The sequence below is a fragment of the Urocitellus parryii genome, chromosome 1 (genome assembly GCF_045843805.1).
Source record: "Urocitellus parryii isolate mUroPar1 chromosome 1, mUroPar1.hap1, whole genome shotgun sequence".
Lineage (NCBI taxonomy): Eukaryota > Metazoa > Chordata > Mammalia > Rodentia > Sciuridae > Urocitellus > Urocitellus parryii.
In genome coordinates this window covers 111991364-112017247 of record NC_135531.1, presented here as the reverse complement: position 1 = coordinate 112017247, position 25884 = coordinate 111991364, and the positions used below count along the sequence as shown (strand labels likewise).

Here is a 25884-nt window from a genome sequence, read left to right as displayed (position 1 = left end):
ATTATTTTAGCAATGATTTATTTTGTTCATTGACCTGCTATTTGTCAACTTAAACATTTATGAATTATGTAATTATTGACATTTTGGTCATCATTCGGTTTGCAAGCAATAACAGTATATCAACAAAATCTTCAAAATGAAAGTCATTTATTTCTTCAAATAAAGTACTGGGATTAGAATCAAGGAATAATTTAATTCAACCCTCACCTTTACTACATGTAAGAGTGATTTTGTGTGTGTGTGTGTGTGTGTGTGTGTGTGTGTGTGTGTGTGAGAGAGAGAGAGAGAGAGAGAGAGAGAGAGATAAATTTTTGACTGGGGAATTACAATGAATGAATACATTGCATCTGGACCTTAAAATATTTTAAAAGGCAAAATGAAGGGTGGGGGTATTTATTATTCCTTTAGATCAGGAGAGCAGCCTGATCATAGGCATGTGATTGGGTGTTATAAGACCTGTTGGGCTGGACATAAGGTTGCTGTACCAGGAGGTCCTGTGGAAGAGGAAGCTATGAAAATAGGTGGAGATCAGGCCATGGAAGTCCAGAATGCCTTGTATTTAAAAATGAGTCAGTTCAAGGCGTGAATGTTTTGTGAATATGTTCTATACTGATAGTAGTTAGGTCAATAAGGCTATTTAAGTTTAAGGAAAACAATTATAACAAAATAGTCAACTTGCTATCATTCATGCTACTGGAGGAAAGCAGTATGATCTAAAAATTTATGCATTTTTTTATATTTCTTTACTTAAATTTGTATATGGGTGTGTCTGGTAATCTGATAATTGGTTCTATGTGAAATAAATCCAGATTGTAAAAATGTGACTCAGAAAGAAATGGGAAGCTCTTCAGTTAACTCTCGGTGTCCCCTCTGATACATCCTGCAGTCTCCATGGTAGAATACACCATTATTCTGTTTTTTGTTTTTTTCTTTTTCATATACACGCCCCGCCTCCTTCTCGGCCCAGTGATAGCTTAATTTTGAAGGGCTTCCAAAATAGTATATCAGCTGAATAGAGGGAATACTGAAATATTAACTAGCAAAATATAGGTCATTGGGTAGTTCTAGCACTGTTAGTACATTTGAAAGTGAGATTTATTAGGGATAGAATGAAATGTAAAGAATCTATACAAGAAAACAACTGTAACAGTGGGATGATAAAATGAGAAACTGCTACAGTTCCAGGTAAACATATATGAGGTTTTTAGTCATCTTAAATATAAGATGACCCTAAAATAATTGAACCCCAAACTTAATCATTATCAAAGGAATGCTTAGAAAAATACTACCCTTGCAACACCAGTTTCTGAGTTTATTTAGAGTCAGATTCAGAGGAAGTTCTTTGGATTTTCCCTCTTAGCATTAAAAACGGACTTACATTGTAACTGAATTTGTGTTACCTTAAACTTCTCTGAAAAATAGTAACACCTGTTACAATGTGTTTTAAGCCAGGCTTTGTGTTGAGACCATAAATGATACAGTTAAGAGCTCTAAGTTGCATGGTATAACTCCCATTTTTGAGAGTAGGAAGTAGTTTTTTAGAATTGAACCTTTTGAAGACCCAGCTTGGGAGTAGCAGAATGAATATTTGAATTCTCTTTTTCTTTCTTTCTTTCCTCCTGACTTTATATCTTAAACTGGTTTGTTTCTGAAGCAGTTGGTACTTTGTGGTATTACTTGATACTGTTAGTATATCTATTGGTTTGTCACAATATAATTTCTTGGAAGTGGTAATTTTGAGGGTATCTGTCTTTTCCTAATTGTAGAGATTCTGTAGTATGGTTCCAGTAACTTAAACTATCTCAAAACATACTCCTATGATAGTCTGTAGAAAAGAACCATACTTGGGATATGTAGAAATCAAGTATATATTATCCACTAATGTGAAGTGACTTTGGAGGGCCTCTAACTACTCAGAAAATATGAAAGGAGAGAGATACAGAATGAGAGAGATATGTGTGGAGGGTAAATCATAGTGGAGGCTGCTTTTTATAGTTCCCTTCTCAAAGTTGGAATCTTAAAATTGTTCATGTTTGAAGTTCCCTCCTATTATGGGACCTGAGGAGGCCACACACTCATTTGTTCTTTATTAAGAGATTGATTATATTTTCTCCTTCCATTCTTTATCATTTTGGAATTCTTGCCAATGAACTTAAAGTGTTTGTGCATTTGGGAGATGAGACATACTTTTTAATCATTTTCTTTCCTAATGATGTATTTTATAGTTATAAGTAAATTTAATGAAAATTTATGACTTGATCATGTCCACATTTTTTATAATTCAATGGAATTAAATAAAATCTCATGATATTATTTTTTAAAAAAAAATTTTAATGCTTTTTTTTCCCTCTAGTAATATTAGATTTGAAGCTGAGCTCAAATTTATTGCATTTATTTAGATGACTTAGTGTTATCTGAAAGTATTTTCTTTAGCTGATAGCTACATTTCGGAGTGAGCAGAGGCAGATTATTGAGACTGACTCTGCCATTATGTTCTTTATCAAGATTCGGAAGATTCATATAAAGTGCCAAAAATATGATGCTTTTTACATCTTCCTTCATTTCAGAAGTTGCTGATGTATGTGAATTGTTGGAGGGTTGATTGGTAGGTAGAATAACCAAAGACTTATTCATTATAGGTGAAGGTCTCTTAGCTAAACTCTCTTTAACCCATTCATGAGATTAAATGATACTCTTATTTCTCTGTATAGAATTAACTGATTGATGTCGCAGGTGGCGCATGCCTGTAATCCCAGCGAGTGGGGAGGGTGAGTCAGGAGGATATTGAGTTCAAAGCCAACCTCAGCAATTTATTGAAGCCCTGTCTCTAAGTAAAATATATATAAAAAAGGGCTGGGGATGTTGCTCAGTTGTAAGCACCACTGGGTTCAACCCCCCTCGACCAAAAAACAAAACCAAAAACCAAAAAACTGATTGGAGATTATGCTATATTGAGTGGCAGTAAACTACTCTCTGGGCTTGCTCTTGAAAATTTATTCCCATTAGTTATTATGTATTTATCAAGAATGATTTGTGTTTGTACTCAACAAACTGTTAGTGGCAATTACAATTGATATTATTAAATAGTGTAATAAAACATTGTTCAGCAAACCCTGAAGGTGTTTGTATCAGAATCAATTGGTTGTTTTGAAAACAAGTGAATAGCTAAAATCAACTATAATGAAAATAGGCGAGGGTGACATAATTTTAAATGATTGGGAAAAAGAAAACCAAATAATCTAAAAAGATGCTCTAATAAAATTGCTATTCAAGTGTTTTTAAGATGTCTTTCCATATTTAAGAAATGGAAACTGGAAATCACAGGTGATGTACTATGGGTGTGGATTTTGCAGAAAAGTAAAACAACTTCCATCCAGTAGATTGGTACTTGAAGAGGAGATCTTGGCTCTGTATTATAAGATTACTTTGTGAATGTACCTTATTTTATTTTAGTAGCAATAAAATGTTTAGGGTGTGTAGATTTTTAAAAGACTTCCTTTTAACACTAACTTAAGAACTCTTAGTTAATAATTTATTAAAGAAGTGTCTCCAAAAGTATTATCTTTCTTAGTTTACACTCCTAGTTTACACTTAGAGATTTGTTTATTAGTATCTTCTTTTGAAAAAGTAATAGATTCTGTTATTATTGAATCTACCAGAGATTTCTTCCTTAGAGTGAATTATCTGGTTAAGTGATCAGTCTGATTTGCCTATATTTTCTTATATGGTCCCTGATCTGATTTCATATGGTATATCAGCTTTTATACAGCATCAGCATTGGGGAAGAGCCTTTTAATAATTCTGATATCTCCTTAACCTAGGCAGGGACTTCTGGGGTAAAATTTGTAGAGGAGATTGTTTTTGAAAGAGAAAATGCCATATCTTTGTTATGTATCAGGACAACTAGAGATCTGTGAAAAGCATGCTGGTCTAATAACTTACAGTAGCTTCCTCCTGATTTGTCTAGCTTAGCCCAAGTGGAAAGGAGAACTCAGAGTTGAAAAAGGAGGTCCAGGATGGGGAAGGAGAGGTATGTGGAACATGCTTTTATCTGGGTTTCACAACACTACAATGGGTGAAATGCAGTAGTTACTAAAATGGAACGTTGAAATAAAGAGGTAGAGTGAGAGGTGAGAGGCTTCAGAGTTGTGGTCTGCCTGTTTTTCTTGGCTCTGCTGTTCTGTCCTTTGGATTCTTCCTTAGACTGGCAGCAAGATCCCATTTAGAATCCATTGACCAGAGAAAGGCATAGTGTTTTTCCTCCTGTGTCCATCTGTGTCTTTTTTACTATCTCTCTCTCTCTGTTTTTGCAAAAGTGAGGAAATCTTCTGCAGAAGCCTACCAGTATAATTTTTCCCTTTATATTTTATTGACCAGTTATGACAAGGGAGATAGGCTTGTTTCTACTAATCAGGATATATCCCCTGTAATTGGTGATGTTGTCACATTTCCCTGAATTACATGGTAGAGGGAGGATATTTTAAAAATAGTGAGAAGGAATAATGTGGGAGAAATGGATGTTAGGTAATCAATAGTGACCATTATTATATCTATTTGTTTTGAGATTGAAAATAAATAATGCATATGAATGCACTTTGAACTCTAAAGTGTTGTATTGATATAATGGATGAAAGGTAACTGGTAGAAAGCTAATTCCATATTGGTATCTTAAATATGCTCAGGTCTGAATATTTTCAGAGCTAAAAACAGTGCTAGCTTTTTAATAGACTTTGAGTCAATAAAATAGATTATCTAAATTGTAGGATTATATATTCCCCCTCCCCGGAATTCATAAATTATTTTAATTTAAAATAAAAGTTTGTAGATATAAACTTGTTTCATTTTTTTCAGAGTTGCTATCAGCCCTCCTTGTTGAAAAATTGCCCACATCTTTGATCTCATTAGATTACTTTGTTCCTCATACAAAGTGAGGAACAACAAGTATATTGAGGAAATGAGAGGTTGTCTTCAGATAAATTTGAAATTAAGGAGTCTCAGTAAGATAGGAAAGGATGGTTTTTATCTATTTTGAGAGCCCCAAAATTTAGTAGAGGATTCAGGAGGCATAGGAGGAACACAGAATTTTGGAATTGAGGTGAATCGTAGGAAGGTTGAATGAAATGCTCAAGTAACACATTTGATTATTAGAACTCTTGCATGCTAATTGCTAGTGTAGTGTACTTTCTGATCAAGAAGTGGGAGTCCATAAAAGTATTCCTGTCTACATTGCAAATTTGCTCAGAATCATGGGCCCCTTACTAAATCAGCTGGCCAACCAATTTTAGTACAGATACCTGTGTTCTCAGGCTTAGAAAATATTGAGCTAGAGCTAGAGGTTTTTTTTTTTTTTCTTTTTCTTTTTTTTTCTTTCAAAGAGAAACAAGCAAACAGATTTTCATCTCAAGTGGAGAACAACAATAACAACATAGAGAAACACACACTAAATAATCTCAAATCTGATCTTGGCAATTCATACATTTGAATCAGTTGGGGTATAATTTCTTATTTTTCTGATTATACAGATTGCAGAATCATATTGGTCATACAGTTACCTATATACATACAGCAATCATAATGTCTATTCTGCTGCCAAGATCATTGTAATGTCATGTGTAGCTAATAAAAATAAATAAATAAAAAATAAAACTAAAGTAAAAAAACCCCTCAAATCTGACCTGCTTTAATGAAATGGCAAAAGCAGAATGAGCTAAGACCAATTTTTATATTTTTACTTTAAAGAAAATTATCTTGAACATTTTTTTACCTTCAACATATGTAAAGGAAAGAAATATATACATGCATATATATATGTGTGTATGGTTATAAATATATAGAGTAAATCCATTTTCTGGAAGAATATTTATGTTAATGATAGTATTTATAAATGGGGAGATTTGGGATGGTTTGTTGCTTTCAAACTTTTTGTGTCTCTCTGTATTTGGATTTTCAGCTATGCTTATACATTTTTTTCTACTATCAGAAAAAATAATAATGTAGATTTTTTGAGGAAAGAAAATAGATTCTTAGTGGGGGTGTGTTTTCTACCAAATTACACTATAACATATAATTTGCTTTCACTGAATAATACGTTGAATAAAATACTCATTTAATGCATTGATACTTTGTAATTTTATTTATTCTGAAAATTGAATTTATTAAAATTATTTACCTTAAAGTTTTTGATTGAAATAGGTTGTGTGATACTTTTGGGTACAAGTGTACTTTATAAAAGTAGTGAATTTCTGAATATTTTGAATTTATAAGTTGTGTTTTTTTTTTCTTTTAAACTTACTTGGTTTTGACTTCAGGTAGTACTCAAAGGAGTGTATTAGAATGTGATATATTAGAGTTAAGATTATATTCAGAGTTTCCTTTGGTAAAAGGGAAGTGAAAAAAAATTTTCTCCCCTGATACCCAGTCTATGTCATGTTTATTTTCTATTTCTGTGAAATACTTATTCTAGCAATGAATAATGTACTTTCAAATAGTAGGCAAATATGTAATGTAATGGAGAAAAACAGATAATTCATGGTATTCTGTTAGTTTTATGATGTGCAAATATATGGCTATGGTATTTTACTTTATTACAAAAGTAGCCTAGCATCATTTTGGAAATGAAACTGGTAGGTATCAGTTGTAGGTGACATTAAAAAAAACTGATAAGTAAATGTAAATTTTTATAAAAATTTTATTTTTTACGTATATTACAAGGATTGGAAAACAGTAAGACTTACCTCACCGCAAAAATGTAAATCTTAAAGATGTGGAATCTTGTGATACCAATTTTCATTGAAGAAATTGGTAGATTACTTATTGATTTCTTTTTCTGCCAGGACATATTGTAGCTAATATATCTTTATATAATTGAGATTCTACAAATGTCTGTGGTTAATAAATATCAAAATATAATCAATTCTTTAAAATTATTTGAATATTTTCTGATCACCAATTAAATGTTGATTAGCTGGAATTTGTATTGTGTATTTGTTTATTATCATATGCTTTGCTATTTATCTTAATAGGTTATTATTAGTGAGGGTTGTGTTCTGAAGACTGAAGAAAAAAATCCTGAGTATTTGGGAATGCGAATATCAAATAAATAAAAATGAACTTTACTATATGGATTAATTTAAAAATTTCCAATCAAAATATGGTGTGTGTGTATGTATATGTATGTATAGGTGTATGTATATACATATATATATGCTTGTGACAGCAAGGAATTGAAGAAAATGGGCAGTTTTAAAGATAGCCATTGCAGTCTTGTGTATGGGCTTGGGAATGCCAACACTTTCTTAATAGAAAAGAGAAAGGTTTGAGAGACGGTGGAACCTACTCATGCTAATTTATATTTGAATCTGGGGATAGGGCCAGTACATTGGTAAATTTTAAGATTTCTGGAAATTATTACAGTTTACTGCAGGGTTAAAAATTACTGATTACTGATTTCTTCTCTCTATATACAACTTGTAGCTATTTTTTCTTTCTTTTAAAAAAGACTTCCTTTTATTTTTAAGCTATCTTTTAAAACTGGGATGAGGTATAAAGGTGACAAAAAATGCATGTAGTAGCTAGAGGACAAGGGTAAGAAGTGACATTTCTCATAGTTATTTATTTATTTATTTTTTTAACTTTGCATCCTTAGTGAGGCTGCTATTTTCATTGTACGTTATCAATTTTTGGTAGGCATAGTTTGACCATTTCTAAGGTTTGGAAAGTTTGCTAAAAGGAAATTTTTTTAAGAGTAAATCAAGGCATTGGGCTGGGGATGTGGCTCAAGCGGTAACGTGCTGGCCTGGCATGCGTGGAGCGCTGGGTTTGATCCTCAGCACCACATAAAAATAAACTAACGATGTTGTGTCCACTGAAAAACTAAAAAATAAGTATTAAAAAGTTCTCTCTCTTTAAAAAAAATAAATCAAGGCATCAATTCGGTGCCCCTGGAAATCTTGAGACCTAAGTAATAAAAACTTATCTTTAAAGTTACTCTAAATTACAAGGAAGCAAGAATTTTTTGCTAATTAAAAGTTATTTATTTTAAACTTTGTATCATATTTAGTGATTCAGTTGAATTTGAATTTTGTTTTTCATGAAACATCAGGACAGAGGAAACTTTAATGGTTATTTACTAGAATTGCACTTCTTCTTTTTTTTTTTTTTTTTTAAAGAGAGAGTGAGAGAGGAGAGAGAGAATTTTTTTTAATATTTATTTTTTTTAGTTCTCGGCGGACACAACATCTTTGTTGGTATGTGGTGCTGAGGATCGAACCCGGGCCGCACGCATGCCAGGCGAGCGCGCTACCGCTTGAGCCACATCCCCAGCCCAAGAATTGCACTTCTGCTTTACTTTTTTTATACCATTGTTGATGAGGACCTGTCTCTCTTTTTCTTCAGTAGAAATATTTTACTTCAGAAATAGTATATTGTGTTGCTTATTGTATATTGTCTATATTATGTATAGTCAGTAAATGTATACATATAAATACACCATGATAATAGAGTTTTGTAGGTTTATTTTGACATTTATGACAAATCGAGATCCTTTTTGTGACTCATTTGGTGCTGTTTCCTGGGTCAGGAACATCCCTACCAGTTATAGCATTTTTCCTCTGACAAAATGGGAGCAAGCCATTTTATGATTAATTCAATATGTTCAATTCAACTTAAGAAATATTTTTTGAATGGTGGCAAATTCGGATTTGGGAGTTCTACAGATTGCAAGGGTTAGCTTTCTGAAAGTTTCCTGAGAAGAAACTTGTGGTTTATAAATTTAACTTTATGTAAGATTTAGAGAACATGTTATTAATGAACCTGTGGAAAACTTTTAGATTATTTTGAGTTTACCAAAACAGCACAATAAAATCAGCACATGATAAAAATAATGAGTTCTATTCTACAGGACCATAATTTCTTATTAATAATCCTAGCATCCAGATTTTTTGGTATACTTGACACAAATATTTTTTTTTCCATGAAATCTATTCTGAACTGTTGTCTTGCTTTCATGTATTTGTAGGTTTTACTGCAAAAATACCAAATTTTGATTATAATGCATTGTCCCAGACTTCTCTGTTTCATCCCAGCCTTCACTGAGTATATACTCATACTACCATCTATCAAAAATCCCCAGACTTTCTGAATTCCAAGACATGTTTGACTGTAAAAACTTTGGGAAACTGTGTACTTCTATTAATTTGCATGTACCCCTCAATAGAAACTACCTAGCATCTTACTTCTCTGTGACAATTTTAATAAGATGCTAGTAATTTTGTTTTTTTTCTTGTAATTATATACATATCAAGAGGCATTTTACTTTAATCTGTGTTAGTTTCTTTAACAGTTATTGAAAGCTTTTCCATTTCTTTCCTGACATTAAGTTGTTAGCACTGAATTTGTGGGCCCCACTGTGGTCTCAGAAGCACAGTGTAATTAGGATGTTTAAGATGGAAAATGTTTCAGGTAATTTTGGCATAACTGAGTATTCTTCAAATACTGTCTTTAGTCCTTCAGTTATATAATTTTCTCTCTGTACATGCTACAGCACCTGCAGGGAACTCCCTCCCCCCTTTTAAACATATCTTGGCTCCCCCCCCCTTTTTTTAAATAACAGAAAGAAGCAGGGGCATGGTTGTAGTGCTTCTATTTTAGTTTCTGTGAACTTCCTTATTTTGTTTTTAAGACTTCATTGCAAAAATCTTTACACCTATTCTTCTGGCTTTTTTTTTTTTTCCATTTTAAGCTTTTAGTTCCTATTTGCTTTCCAATACATTCCACCCCTGCCCCCACCCTTTTCTCTCCTTCTCTATCCCAATTAGTATTGCTCAAGAAAAGAAACTTCAAATTATGGTATTCTGTATCAGAAAAATTTCCAGTTTATTGGAAAGGTAACAGAAATAAGTCTGCCTTGAAATTCTATTTAGTGCATATTATACTTATGGCTGGTTTAAACCATATGATTAATGTCAGGGATTGTGCTTGTCTTGTTTGCTATTTGTATTTACTGTGTTTAGCATATGGTGGGCCTTCAGTGGTCATGTATTTGTTGGATGAATGGATTAATTATTTCATCTTTTTTATTAGGAGAATTTAAATATGGAAGAACTTTGATTAAATGCCTTCTGAGGCACCAAGTTCCTTCCAAACCAGTTTAGTTTGCATTGTCACAATTGTATGAGACAGATCTCAAGCAAGTAAATTGACCCCAATTTAAATGAAATAATAAATACAAGAATCTGACTTAAGATATTTAGGCTTAAAAGTAGAAACATTTTTATAGACAAATGTTAAATGGCAGAAGTTGAAATTAAATGCATATTGGCTAGCCAGAAAATCTAGTTAAAGGAAATATTCATTTTTTTGAGCAATTCCATTAATAATGATTTTGTTTTTAAGATTTTTATATTGGCTTTTTTCTTAGTTCTGCTTTTAAGTTTACACACACTAAAATTCACTCTTCCCATAATCCAGATACAAAACTGCTCTATCACCATTCCCCTGAATTCCCTTAGGCTTTGTAGTCAAATCCTACTCCTACTCCTACTCCTAGTTCCTAAAGACCACTGATCTGTTTTTCTTTCTATAATTTTGTCTCTGTCAGAAATAAGTCTGCCCTGAAATTCTGCTTAGTGCATAGTATACTTATGGCTAGTTTAAACCATATGATTAATGTCAAGGTGTGTAGCCCTATGAATCTGACTTCTTTTAAATAATGTAAAACTTTTGAGATTCATCCATATAATGCATGTGTCAGTCAGTCTCTTTATTGTTGAGTAATATTCCATTGTGTGGATGTATCTCAGAATGTTTTTCCCATCACTGTTTAAGCTCTTGTTTCCAGTTTGTGGTGATTCCAAATAAAACTACCATAAACATTTGTGTGTAGGTTTTGGTGAGCTTAAGTTTTCATTTCTCTTGGATAAATTCCTAGAATTGGAGTTGTTGGGGCATATGTCAAGTGTATGTTTAACTCTGAGAGTTTGTTAGGTTATATACTTGCAATATCATGACAATAACATAATTGTAAATATAATATTTTTATTGGTGTAGATTTGTTAGAGAATGACTTAGGGGAGCCTCATTTTTCAGTGAATGCAATCCTCAGTATATATAGAGCTGTTCTTTCTTGTTCAAGTAATATAGCTATGATCTCCATGGAAAAAACTATGCTGTTAACCCTAGGGAGGTTTAAGGTATCTCTGGATTTATTCTCTGTCTCTGTCTTCAGGCTATCACACTTTAGAGAAATATGCTCTTGATTTAGGCTGGGCAGAAGGAAATCTTATCTCTGAAGAAGCAGTTGTACTTTCTATTTGTTTCTGTCACTTGTTGCACATTTCATTCTAGAATTTTATAGTTGTTAACTTGATTGTAATTGAAAATCTTTTATACTAAGTCTATTTTGTGATGAGAACTGACAATATTAGCTTTGTAATTAAAGTACCTAAACATGAATACCCTTCTACGAACCTTGTAAATTTGTGACCTTTGCCTATACTGGGATATTATTTGTAGTTATATATTATAAGTGAGCTTAGTTAGGCATAAATTATAATGCTGTAAGGTGTTTTTCAACAGAACCATACATAAAACAATGAATTATGTATTGATTGGTTTATGAAAATCTTGTGACCAAAGAGGCTGGCAGGAACCTAAACTGTATTTTTCCTAGGAGCAGTGGTTCAGTGTTTGATTTTTCTGTTTGTAATGCCTTTATAGAAGATAACTACTGTGAATCAGCTGTTTTTGATCAGCTGAGGAACAGAAGAATATCATTTTTAATTTACCTAAAAGTGTACTTCAAAGGTTGTGGGTCATGGTGGTACTTAGCTCAGTAAGAGTCTTGATGAGATTTTTTTTGATGAGAGTCTCCTGCCCCAAACTAGGGATTGAACATAGGGGTGTTTAACCACTGAGCCAAAGTCACAGTCCTTTTAATTTTTAATTTTGTGATGGTCTTGTGAAGTTTCTTAGGGTCTCACTAAGTTGCTGAGACTGGCTTTTAACTTATGGTCCTCCTGCTTCAGCCTTCCGAGCTGCTGGGATTATAGGCATGTGCCACTGCACCCAGCTAGATGAGATCTCTTTGAGGGCAAGTTCACTGCTGTATTTCTAGCAAATATGCCTATTTCTAGTGCATGGTTAATACTCAGTAAATATTTGTATTTAGTGAATGAAAGTTATGCCCCCAAATGATCATGATTTTCCCTGGTGGCTTTCAGCTTATATTATTATTATTATTATTATTATTATTATTATTAGTAGTAGTAGTAGTACTGGGGATTGAACCTTGGGCTTTGCCCATGCTAGGAAGGTACTTTACCACTGAGCTACGTCCCAGTCCTTTAAAAAAATATTTTGAGACAGAATCTTGCTAAATTGCCCAGGTTAATCTGAAACTTGTTATGCTCTTGCTTCAGACTCCCATGTAGCTGGGATAACAGGCATGCACCACCATACAAGTTTTTTTTTTTTTTTTAATCATTGCTGTGATTAGGGTTTGCAGTCCAGTTGTGATTACAGATAGTGAGATGATTTGCTCATATCAGTTGGTTTGGTGAATATTTTAATAATACAAATTTGGGGCTTGATTATTCCTGTCAGTCTTCTTCTTTATTTTTATTTTTTATTTTTGTACTGGAGATTGAACCCAGGGGTGCTTTCCCTTTTTATTTTTTGTTTTAGACAGGGTCATGCTAAGTTTCTTAGGGCATTGTTAAGTTGCCCAGGCTGGCTTTGAACTTGGGATCCTCTGCCGCAGCCTCCCAAGCCACGTCTCTGGGATTATAGGCATGCATCATTGAGTCTGGCTGATTCTTGTCATTCTTAAGCAGGCAGGAGGCGAAGGTGATCTGTGTTTCTCTAGGTGAACATATAATAAATACTTAGGATCCTGGCATTCTTACACTAAGTATTCTGTCTCTTTCCATCTCTTGAGACACATGAACTGTGATACAGGTATGAGTGTATAAATTCACTTATGAAATTGAAAATAGAAGACACAAAAGACATTTTTTTTAAAGAGAGAGTGAGAGAGGAGAGAGAGAGAGAGAATTTTTAATATTTATTTTTTAGTTCTCGGTGGACACAACATCTTTGTTGGTATGTGGTGCTGAGGATCGAACCTGGGCCGCACGCATGCCAGGCGAGCGCGATACCGCTTGAGCCACATCCCCAGCCCAACACACAAAAGACATTTTGAAGACTTATGAAACAATCATTTTCTAGTATATTAATTGGCTTTCTCTTACTGTAATGAAATATCTGAGGCTGAGTACTTTTATAAAGAAGAGATGTTTATTTAGCTTACAGTTCTGGAAGTTCAATTGCATGGTGTCAACAGGAGCTTGGCCTTGGTGATGACTTCATGGCTGATGACAACATGGGATACACATATGTGAAAGGGAAGGGTCACATAGTGAGCCAAGAAATCACTCTCCTGAGAACTAACTTGACCTTTTCCAACCCCTAATGACCTAAAGACCTTCTTACTCAGACTTATCTCTTAAAGTCCTCTGAACATTTTCACACTGGGCATCAAAATTCTAACACATATACCCCCTGGGGGGCACACTTAAACCATAACTAAATCTTAGCACTTAAACCATACCTAACCTTTCTAGTTACTAGAAATAATCAGACCTGGATCATTAGAATAATAATTTCATTAGACCTACAGTAATATTTATATTTATTGAGGAAATTTAGGTTTTAATAAAGTTTCTCATTGAAAAATAACCTTAATTGTAACTAACAGTATGTTTTGATACTCCTACATTTTATAGTAGCTCTAACCATGGAACCATGTTTTGACCCAAACCTATAGAAATGTATTTTGCATTGTGACCAGTGATACACATACCTTCATTTAAAGAACTGAAAATCCCATCAAACATGACTTATCTTTATTACATATGTGTACTGTTTTCTTTTCTATTAGATACTGTGTCATTTAAAAAACCGTTGCTTAGGACCCATTAAATTGTTTTAATGAGTTCTGATCCAGTTTGGAGAATACTAATAGAATTGGGTGTTAAAAATTTAAAGGCTAGAAATTTCTGGATCTTGATAGTAATGTACAGGGACATTGCTGGCATTCAGTTTCAAAAATATAAACTGTTGTAGATGATAGTTACTAAATCTTTCTGAGATAAAGAAAGCTTTTGTAGTATGTAATTACAGAAATTGATCTTTATTTTGACATTACAGTTAATGATTTAGCTTTTTAAAATAAGTGTTTATTCTTTTCTTAGACAACCACAGTTGAGCTAATGCCAGAAACCAGTAACTGGGACACTTGCTGCTAATAGAAGCATGTGATGTAAGGGCTAGCCATCACATCACAAATATCCTTACTCATCTAAATTTTGGAGAAGCCTGAAGACATGTATTGTAATATAATTTTTATGAGACTGAATAAAGCATTTGACATACTGAATGAGACATTTTATGTACTAAATATGGAGTTTTTCATTTGAGATAATAAAACTGAGGGGAATCAACACTGTGACGAGTAACATTTGAATGTAAAATTTGATTTTTAAAATTTTATTTGTTGCAATTTTGCATCTGCAAAGAATATTGAATAATATGCTAAACATGAAGTTACCTGTAGAAAATTTTAATGCTTAGTATGCAGGTGCATGTAACAGTTTTCTATTTATTCCAACAGTATTTTGGAGACTAGGTCTTGGTGTTTTTCTTATGAGGTAGAACATACTAGACTGACTTACCTAGATGTAGATTTTTACTATACTAGTTTCAGCCTTAAGGAGATCATTTGGCTCTGTAAAGTCCTAAATTATTGGATCATGCAGATTAGAGAATCTGATTTTCTGTTTTCTGTTTTGAAGATTCATCAGTGGTCATCAAATTAGAAGTATGCCAGTGGCCCGCATTTCTCCTCATATAATCAGATTATGTCTAATGTTTTCTGTATATAGAAGCACATATTTTATCTTTATTAGTGGATGTTGCTATATCAAAATTAAAATTATTTATGAAAGCAAAGTAATTGATTTCATATTTGTTAATTTATTCTTGAGGATAATTTCCTTTTGATGAATTCCCTGTCTTTTTAATATAGATACTTAAATGTCAGAATAATTTTAGAATTGAATATGTTACATATTTTATTACAATTTATGCACAGTTTGTAGCTTAATGCACATTAACTAAATACATGTTTATTATCTTTAATAGTAGAAGGATTAAAATTTCAATTAAAGAGTCAAAAATCTCTACAAGTTAAAATATTATTAAGCAGTATAAATAATCATTTAAATTATGTTAAAATAAATTGTAAGCAAGGCATGGTTCTGTGAAACTTCTTTCAATAATTTTTATTTCTATGGATGCCTGAGTTTCAAGCTTTTTTAGAAAAAAAATTTCTTTGTAATTTTTGAATTGAAAGCTTCTTTGAAGCAGATATTAGTTTGTATTATTGATTGCATCTGCAGATATCATACAATAGTAGGATTCTTTATTAGTCTTTTTAACAGGTCTTTTTAGTGGAATTTAAATAAGCACTCTGAATTTTATATCCAGTTGTTTTCTTTTTTTTTTTTAAACAAGGGGATTTCTCTTTTTTTTAATATTCATTTTTTAGTTTTAGGTGGGCATAATATCTTTATTTTTATGTGGTACTGAGGATTGAACCCAGTGCCTCATGCATGCTAGGCAAGCACTCTACCACTGAGCCACAACCCTAGCCCTATATTCAATTGTATTCTATTTTTGTTTGACCACTAGAAAGTACAGAAATAAATATGTTTTGTCTGGATACCAAACTTCATAGTATATAATGAGATCATTTTACTTATAACATTATTTTACTTCCTTCCTTATTTCTTAAATCTGTTTTTTAGTCCTTTATTTGGTATGTTTATTTTATGTGGCTCTAAAAACTTCTTTTTTAAAAAATAAGGTTGGATGTTAAACAAATAAATACGAATGTTACCTAGTTTTAAGGAAGATTTTTTTTTCTAAGAATGTATTATTTATTCATTTATTTATTGTCAGGCTGGATCAAACCCAGGGCTTTGTGCATGATAGGCAAGTACTTTACCACTGAGCTATATTTCTAGCTGTAATTCTAAGAATGTATTTATAACGCAATTTAGTGAGAAAATAACAGTATATTTTTCAGTTATTCTTAACTTTCTTAGGATCATGAAATCTTTTTTTTTTGTTTTAATACTGGGGATTGAATCCAGTAGTGCTTTATCATTCAGCTACATCTACAGCACTTTTAATTTCTTGAGACAGGTTCTCATTAATTTTCTTAAGGCCTTCCTAAATTGCTGTGGCTGGTCTCAAACTTGCAATCCTTCTGCCTCAGCCTCCTGAGTTGCTGGGATTACATGCCTATTTGCCATTGTGCTGGAAGGATCATGATATCTTCTGAAACCTGTGGATCTATTTTGAAAATGCCCAGGGTTGGCTAGGGGGTCATGTTAGGTTAAGAATTCCACAATTGTCCCCACTATGGCTGGACTCTTTTTTTGGAACTGGGTTTGAACTCAGGGGCACTCAAACACTGATCCACATCTCTAGCCCTATTTTGTGTTTTATTTAGAGACAGGATCTCACTGAGTTGCTGAGCACTTCACCATTGCTGTGGCTGGCTTTGAACTCGAGATCCTCCTGTCTCAGCCTCCCAAGTCTCTGGGATTATAGGTGTGCGCCACTGCGCCAGGCTGAACCTTACTTTTTATTCAAAATAAGCAAACAAAAATAAAAACACAAACTGATTTGTAGAGGTTTGTAATATTTTACTGTTTAGTCATTTGAAGTATCGAGTTTTGACAATATTTTAAAGGTATTTTTTAGAATTAATTTACCTGTTGATAGTAGAATTAATATACTTAAATTAATACCTATATATGGAAGAAATTAAAATAATACAGAAGGATATATAAATAATAGTCTCGCCTCATATCTCCAATTTTTGATTTATTTCAGTATATATAACCAGTTTTAATAATTTGTTTAAAATACTTAGGGTGGTTATTTCCATAATTCTGAATCATGTGCTCTCTTTTCTCTTTGATAATATGTTAAATCTAACATTATCTTTTAATTTATCTTAAATCAGTTATCTTTTTTAATGATGTGATTTTTAGCTCACATTCTCCCATTTTGTATTTTGTCTTTAAATGTTTGGGCAGTTATTTTCCTTTTAACACTTTAAATAGTGTTCTTTTATCTGTTTCTGGTTCCAGTAAGTTTTTACATTTTCTCTTAACTTGGTACTATGCAAGATAGAGATATTCTTGTCCTATCCTTCCTATACCTTCCTATACCTATTAACAGCTAAACTTCTGTTATTTGTACTGTTATTGTTACACTGTTATGATGGGCAAAATTTATATTCTTTTCTAGGACATTTATCTTGCCTTTTTTTTTTTGATAAGATTTATTTTGAAAGTTGAAAACCAGTTATCTGTGCTTACACTACTACAGTTAGCTTTTGGAACCAAGTAGTACATAACACTAGGTTTACTTTTCTTTCCTACTTAGAATTCTGTAGCCCATTTTTGCCCCTGCTCAGGAGAATTTTCTTTAATGATTTTTCTCTGCTTAGGAGAACTAGAGCAGGATACAAAATTTGGAATTTGAGTATGAGAAAAGATGATGTTTTACCTTGAATAAGACTCAGTCTTAGAGGAACCATGTTGGAAAAGCCTATGTGACAGGAACTTTAGGAAATGGTGAGAAAATGTAGGCAACCTGTGACAACTGAGGGTTGCCTCTGACAGCCAACAAAAAGCTGGGGCCCTCAATTACACAATGCAAGGTCATGAATTCTTTCCACAATCTGAAGGAGATTGGAAGAGGGTATTTTCCCACTTGAGCCACTTAAGGAGAATGAGCTCTAGCCAGTACCTTGACTAAAGCCTGAGCAGATGACTCAGCTAATCTGTGTCCAGGTTTCTCATCTGTGGAGACTATGAGATAATAAATATGTATTGTTTCAAATTTCTGAGTTTGTAGTAATTTGTTACATAGCACTGGAACTGATAAATTTATTCATATTCAAGAATATTACATTCTTTGGCATAGTTGTTTTTGTGTAGAAAACATAATGCTTTCCCATCTAATTTGATAACAAGCCACACCTCACTATGCTTTAAGATCATGATAGTCAAAAAGTCCACTTTTCTTTTCTGGTTTTGACATGATGAGTTTGCATTGGTAATAAAATAAATACAGTGTAATGATATGGCAATATGTGTGGCACTGTAAACACTGTCAAATTATAGCTGTGCCACTGCAGTTTATGGTGCTCTGAGCAGCAGTGTGAGGTGATAAGAGCACCACATAGGGTTTGTCATAACTACTCAGTTCTGTTTTGGATGAAAACAGTCATAACTACACATAAAATGTATCAGCAAGGCTTCATTTCTATGTAGCTTTATTGATGAACACTAACCTTTAAATGTCTTTTTAAAATATTTATTCTTTAGTTGGACACAGTAGTTTTATTTTATTTATTTTTATGTGGTGCTGAGGATCGAACCCAGGGCCTCAAACGTGTTACGTGAGCACTCTACTGCTGAGCCACAACCCCAGTCCATATATCTTATAATTTTCACATGTCACAAAATGTTATTACCTTAGTTTGAATGCTGTACAAGAATAGGAATGGGCAGGAGTGAGCCTACAGGCTATAGTTTGCTGACCTCTGTTATGTACAGACGTGAAGTAATACTGTTTGATAGATACTGTGATAGGGAAAGTACTAGCACTATTTGAGATTCATCATAAAAAATGGTTTAATTAAAATCTAATTTGTTAAAAATATTTTTTAAAATAAAAATACCTATTACTAGTTTATGAATAGTTAGGTGAATGTGCTGAACTGAATGGAGTAAAATTGGAAATGACTTAAATTTCTCACTAACCACCATTGTCATATATATTCTTTGATTTTTCTCCCTTCCCTACCCATGAATGATATCCTAGTCAAATTCCATTGATTTTTTGCCATGTATATTTATAAGAGTAGTTCAGCTTTGGCAGTAGACTCATTTTCAGGCATTAAGATGACTTTTTTCATTTTTGAAATTCAATTTTAAGGTAATCTTTTCTTCCTGCCTTTTTCTCACTACTTCCTGGTTTCACAGTTAACCTTGGGCCCTGGGCCCTTTTATAGGAAAGAGAATTAGGGGCTGTTTCTTGACTCTTTACCCAACTCATTATGCTGCCCCTTGTTCATGTTGTGTAGATAAGGTAGGGTATCAAAGGGAAGGGCCACATATCCTTCAGTTTTTCAATAGGCTCTTAAATGCTATTTCTTTCTTTTTTTTTTTTTCATCTAAAAAATATTTATTTTTTTTATTTTTTTTTTTTTATTGGTCGTTCATAACATTACATAGTTCTTAATACATCATATTACACGGTTTGATTCAAGTGGATTATGAACTCCCGCTTTTACCCCGTATACAGATTGCTGTATCACATCAGTTTCCCTTCCATTGATTGACATATTGCCTTTCTAGATTCTGATGTATTCTGCTGTCTGTCCTATTCTCTACTATTTCTATTGTTGGGCAGTTTTGGTTCTTCAGAGGCTTTTATGGGCCTCTATGTAAAACCAACCAATCTACAAGTATATCTACATATAACTATGCATACACAAGCATTACAAAAAAGGTCTGTAGTATATATACCAAACTGAAAGTAATGTTTATCTCTGAGAAGGGGTGAATTGAGAGACATGGGTGTGGGCATCCCAAGGAATATTTTTTTTGCCGGGGGTGGGGGGGGTGGGGGTGTGAGTACTGGGGATTGAACTCAGGGGCACTAGATCACTGAGCCACATCCCCAGCCCTATTTTGTATCTTACTTAGAGACAGGGTCTCACTGAGTTGCTTAGCGCCTCACTTTTGTTGAGGCTGGCTTTGAACTCACAATCCTTCTGTCTTAGCCTCCTAGCTGCTGGGATTATAGGCATGTGTCACTGCTCCTGGCCCCAAGGAATATTTTTGCTTCATTTGTGTTATTTGATTTTCTGTTACATGTAGAATGTGCCTTTGAATATTTCATTAATTAAACATATATGAAAAGCTATGTATTGAAAATAATGTGAAAATTCACCAAAAGAATTTCCTTCTAAGTTAAAAAAATAAAAGAGTTCTTTTTTTTTAACTTCTAAATTAAAATACTGATATGTTCAGAAACTTTAAAAAAAAGCTGCATTTTTAGGTTAAGTTTTATGGTAAAGGTCTGGTGCATTTTGAGATAATAATGTTCAGTTTCTTTTTTTGGGGTGGGGGGGCTGGGGATTGAACCCAGGGGAGCTTAACCACTGAGCCACATCTCAAGCCTTTTAAAAGATTTTATCTAGAGACAGGGTCTTGCTGAGTGGCTGTGACTTTGCTAAATTGTGATCCTTTTGACTTAGCATCCTGAGCCTTTGGGATTACAGATGTGCGCCACCCCTGGCATTTAGTGTTTAGTTTTATATGTGTAAATGGGTACTTATTTTTAAAAATTATATTTGGAGTGTAATTGGATGTAATTTTTCTATTTCACCCAAGTTATCAAATTTAGTGGCCACAATAGCCCTTTATTATTTTAATATAATTTGCAGGATCTTTTTGCTGTCTCCATTCATCCTTCTTATTGGTAATTTGTATATTCTGTTTTTATTCTTGATCATTTTTGCTGGTAGTTACTAGTTTTATTCACCTTTTTCTAAAGGATACAGTTGTGGCTTTATTTATTTTGTCCTTTTGCAGCCTGTTTTCAATTTTATTGATTTTTGCACTTTGGATAATTTCTCTGAATATTGAGAAAGGTTCATTGACACTTTCTTCTGCTTTATCTCATATGTTGATTAGTGTATCCAGTGAAAGTATTTCATATATGTTTCTTTTAATTCTAGGGTGTGTTAATCAGCTTTTTATTACTGTGACAATATACAAGAGAAAATCAACTTGAGGGAAGATTTATTTTAATTCATGATTTCAGACTGTGTTCCCGGTGGCTCCATTATTATGGGCTTTTGGTGAGGCCGAACGTCATGTCAGGGAGCATGGAGTGGAGCACAACTGCTCACCTCAGTGGTTGGAAGCAGAGAGAAAGAAAGGTGGAGAAGGGTCAGGGATAAGATATACTTTACTGGGGCATACACCCCAGTGAGCTACTTCCTTCAACTAGACCTGATTTCCTACAGTTTCCACCATCTTTCAGGAGTCCATTCAATTATGAATCCATCAGTGGGGTTGATCCTTTGATGAGATCAGAGTCTCATGATCCAGAGACCCACCTCTGAACATTGCTGCAATTGGGGACCAAGCTTTCAAACATCTGAGCCTTTGTGGGACATTTCAGATCTCAACTATAACAAATGGTTTCAATTTTTTTTTAAGGTTTGGTATTTCTGTTATCTGTTGAGAATTTTTGTTTTCACTCATTAAGATTATATTTTATTATAAGTCAATGGGCTATTAATAATAGTTGTTAAAATTATTTCTTTAATTTATGTCTTGTTTGCTTTTTTCTAGCTTCTTAAGGGGGAAATCTAGTTGATTAAAAACTACTTCTTTTCTAGTGTTAGCATTCAAGCTTCTAATTTCCCTCTAAGCACTGCTTTGGCTGGAAATTATAAACTTTATGTATTTATTTATTTGGTACTGGGGATTGAACTCAGGGGCACTCAACCACTGAGCCACATCCCCAGCCCTTTATTGTATTTTATTTAGAGGCAGTGTCTCACTGAGTTGCTTAACGCCTCAGTGTTGCTGAGGCTGGCTTTGAATTCATGATCCTCTTGCTTCAGCCTCCTGATCCGCTGGGATTACAGGCGTACACCACTGTGCCCAGCTTGCAAACGATAAACTTTAATGTTTTCTTTTATTATTATTCTGTTAGAATTGTTTTCAGTTTTCTTTATGATTTCTTTTTCAACTTATGAAAAAGTATGTTTAATTATTTAAAAGTATGTTTAATTTTCAAATATTCTTGATTTCTAGATATATTGTTACTGATTTCTAATTTAATTCTGTTTTGATCAAAAGTACTCTAATATTTTAATTATTTGAGACTGCATATGATTTCACTTGGTAGACATTGAAAGGAAATTTTATTCATGGTTTTGGAAATTTTATCAATGTCTCTTAGTTCAATAGTTGATGATATTTAGATTTACTGTGTACATACTGCTAGTTTTGTCTTTTATCTGTTACCAAAAGAATGGTGTTAAAATTTTTTACTATAGTTGTCTTTTTTCTCTTTAGTTTTGTTTTCTTTGCTTCATTTTCTCATACATATGTCTATGATTTTTATGTCTTTATTGAGTTGATATTAATACCATGAAGGGATACTACTGTGTAACCTCATCTCATTCTTCCTTTAACTTTGTCATAGCCATTTTCCTCTAGGAGTTTCAAAATGTTCCTGAATGTATGTGTAGCCAAGCTTTCTGCCATACTTCCCTTTATGGGGCACTCAGGGGCACTGTGTGAAATTCCTACTGTGAAATTGCCTCCCTTTGGTGCCATGTCCTGCAAATTCCACTACAGCTGCTCCAAGCTCTGTTCTGTGATCTTGTGTGCTAAACCTTACCTCCTTGCTTTGTGTTCAGGAAATTCTCAATAGGCAGCTTGGTGGACTCACTTTCTGTCACAGTATATACTGATACCTGAAAACAGATCCTTCCTATGTTTTATACAGTTAAAGTTGCTTATAACAGGAAGAATTGTTTACTATCAGTTAATGTGTTATGGCTAGAAGCAGAGGTCTCATTCAGCTTTACATGTAGTGAACAGAAATTTACAGTTTCACCTACAAATAAAAAAATATGGCAAACAAAACATTAAAAATAGATTGTTAGGACTTATTGCAAATTTGGCGGTTGCTGAAAATTAACCGGTAACACTTTTTGTTTCAGTTTTTGTTATGTCTGCCTTGTATAATCAATTTCAGAGACAGGAGTTAGTCCTTGGTATTGTTTTTTTTAAAATAATTTTTTAGTTGTAGATGAACACAATATCTTTATTTATTTTTATTTGTGGCTGAGGATCGAATCCAGTGTCTCACACATGAGAGGCAAGCACTTTACCATTGAGCTACAACCCCAGCCCTTGTTGTCTTTTTTTTATTAGTGACTATCTTTTGAAGTCAAAACTTTTTTTTTAATTGCAAAGAATAGAAGACCACTCAGATTGTTCAAAGAGGAGTAGGGAGATCATGTAGTAAGGTTGCAGATTTACCACATGATCAAGGTACATTTGAGGGCTGAAATTTCTAAATAAAAATGAATGGGACAGAATTTTACAAAAGACTTGAATATTTTATTCATATATTAGAAAATAACTGACTTCTCCATTTTGTAAGGTTGATGCTTGTCAGCATTTCTTAGCCTTGTGGGGGGGAATCTATCTATCTATCTATCTATCTATATTTGTTTATATGTATGTATGTATATATTGGTGCCAGGGATTGAACCTAGCTGTGCTTAACCCCTGAGTCACATCCCAAGCCCTTTTTAAATATTTTATTTAGAGACAGGGTCTCACTGAGTTGTTTGGGGCCTCACTAAGTTGCTGAGGCTGGCAATGAATTCATGATCCTCCTGCTTCAGCCTCCCTAGCCACTGGGATTATAAGGGCATGTGCCATTTTAAGACCTGGTTCAAATGATATTTTCGAATTGTTTTCCTTGAGACATAGCAAGAATGTTTTTGTCTTTTCAGTCTTATGCTCTTTTCCTGTATATATAGGACAATAAATATTTGAATTAATAAGACCAAATGAATATATATTTGAAGACTGAAGTTATTAAGTGTATGAACATGGGAAGATACTTTTCTTAAGATATTTTACTAATTTTCAAAATGTATTCTGTCTTGCTTCTTTTAAATAGAAACTATTTTTTAATTTCCTGGAATTTTTTAAAAAACTTTTTTCCCCTCTAATTAAGGTGATTTCAAGTTGAAAGGTCTGTTATTGAATGTATATTTTTGGTGAAACAGTTTCTTTTGCTCCTTTTTAATTTTTTAAAAGTAACTGAATCCCTGATTTCTTTGTTGTTTTTTGTTTTTGTGATTTCTTTGGTATTAAAGTATGGAAATAAAGGATAATGACTAATTTAGGAATCTACTGTGATTTGATTTTAATGGACATCAACAAATAGAAATACATCATTGCCTGAGCAGTTGTTATTTATTTCCCAAACACACATTTTAAAATTTTATTAGTTGACTAATTGTCTTTTCTTAATGTTCTAGCTGTTCATTGATATCAGCTTACATCACTGAGAAGATAATTTTGAAGACATGTTTTGTTGAAAAGACAATTGAGAAAGATTTTACGAATGGGATGAACACGCTCCAGTTGATTGACTACCTACTGCAATTTGAATGTTAACGTTACCCGCCTGGTACAGTTACCTAGTGATGTACCTGTTCTCACAATACCCTATTTCAGCGTGCTTGTCTTGATTAAAGAATTCAAAGTGGAGTACCGCAAACTTGATATGGATAATAAAAAGAAAGACAAGGACAAATCAGATGATAGAATGGCACGACCTAGTGGTCGATCAGGGCACAACACTCGAGGAACTGGGTCTTCATCATCTGGAGTTTTAATGGTTGGACCTAACTTTAGAGTTGGAAAAAAAATTGGATGTGGCAATTTTGGAGAATTACGATTAGGTAAGACTGTTTTATTTATTTCATTATGTGAAGAGCATTTTTTAAAAATGGAGGTTACTTTTTAATGAAAAGTATTTAGTCATCTAAGTTTTTAGTTACTTAATTGGATCATGTTGATTTAAAGAATATGTTGAAAATTTCTTATGTGCTGATGTTTTCATTTGTAAGGAAATCCCTGTAATAGGAATGTCTGTACTTTCTTGAGATTAACCCTTCTTATTTCTTAAGGATCTGAGAATACAAGAAAGTAGCTTTTAAAGGCCTAGCAGATTGAAATAGCTGCCAGGAAGGCTTTTGAGTATGTTCTTTGGACTATATTATTTAGTTTCCTTTTTCATATTTTAAAATATTTAATATCTAACCACTTTAAGACCATGTATGTGACTAAAATGAAAGTTAATATACTGAAATATGAAATTTACATTGTTGTAATTAAATTTTTTTCTTTCCACTCTTTTCCTCCCCTCTCCCCTGCCCAGGTATGTCTGGGGTGAGACTCAGGAGTCCATATTGACAAAGGATTCACAGAATTGGCTTAGGTTTTTGTAGTTAGGCAATTTTTAGAATTGGTGGTCTAACTGAACTTTGTAACTCTACATTTGGGAAAATTGAGACTCAGAGAAAGTTACTTGCCAGATTTCATCCAGAAATTTAATGACAGTTCTCAGGATCAAAATCTAAGTCTTTTATTTCTTAGTACTGCAGAGGTAATCGCCGACTCGATTGAAGAGAAACAAGGACGTGGCATGGTTATGTAAGAGTCAGTATGGAGGTACATTGAGGACTCTGGTCAATGGATCACCAAGAGTGGGAGCTTTAGAAATTAAAAAAAGAAAATTCTGGCTTGATGATTTTCCTTAGATCCAACCCTGCTTCTAGAAATAAATCCAGTTGTGTTTATCTACTCAACTACTTCTTATAATCTTATAAAACATTCTAATTTGTAGTGACTCTTTAATATCATTAGTTTTGTGTTGTTAATGTACTTTAAATATTTGAATTAAGCAAGCTAATAAAAAGGCAGTGACATACTTTATACATAGCTATAACATGATGTGGCTGGCAGACTTGAATTTCATAGGGAATCAAATACTTGAAGGAGTAAATGTTTACATTTTATTTCTTGAGACATGTTAAATTAGATGCTTTGAAATTCTTAAACTGTTTCCGAGTTAGAAAAACCAGATTATTTCTTTGAGGTCTAATTTTAAGCAATATCCATTTAA

General features: G+C 33.2%; 1 protein-coding gene across 2 annotated transcripts in view; it reads left to right on the top strand.

The window, feature by feature from the left end:
* Positions 1 to 25884, top strand: part of Csnk1g3 (casein kinase 1 gamma 3) — a 103844-nt gene that overhangs the window by 2381 nt on the left and 75579 nt on the right. For both annotated transcript variants that reach the window (XM_026396190.2, XM_026396189.2), the window contains exon 2: positions 24233 to 24658. In XM_026396190.2, coding sequence (XP_026251975.1) covers positions 24481 to 24658 — 178 coding nt within the window. In that variant the 5' untranslated portion in view covers positions 24233 to 24480. The remainder of the gene's footprint in view (positions 1 to 24232; positions 24659 to 25884) is intronic.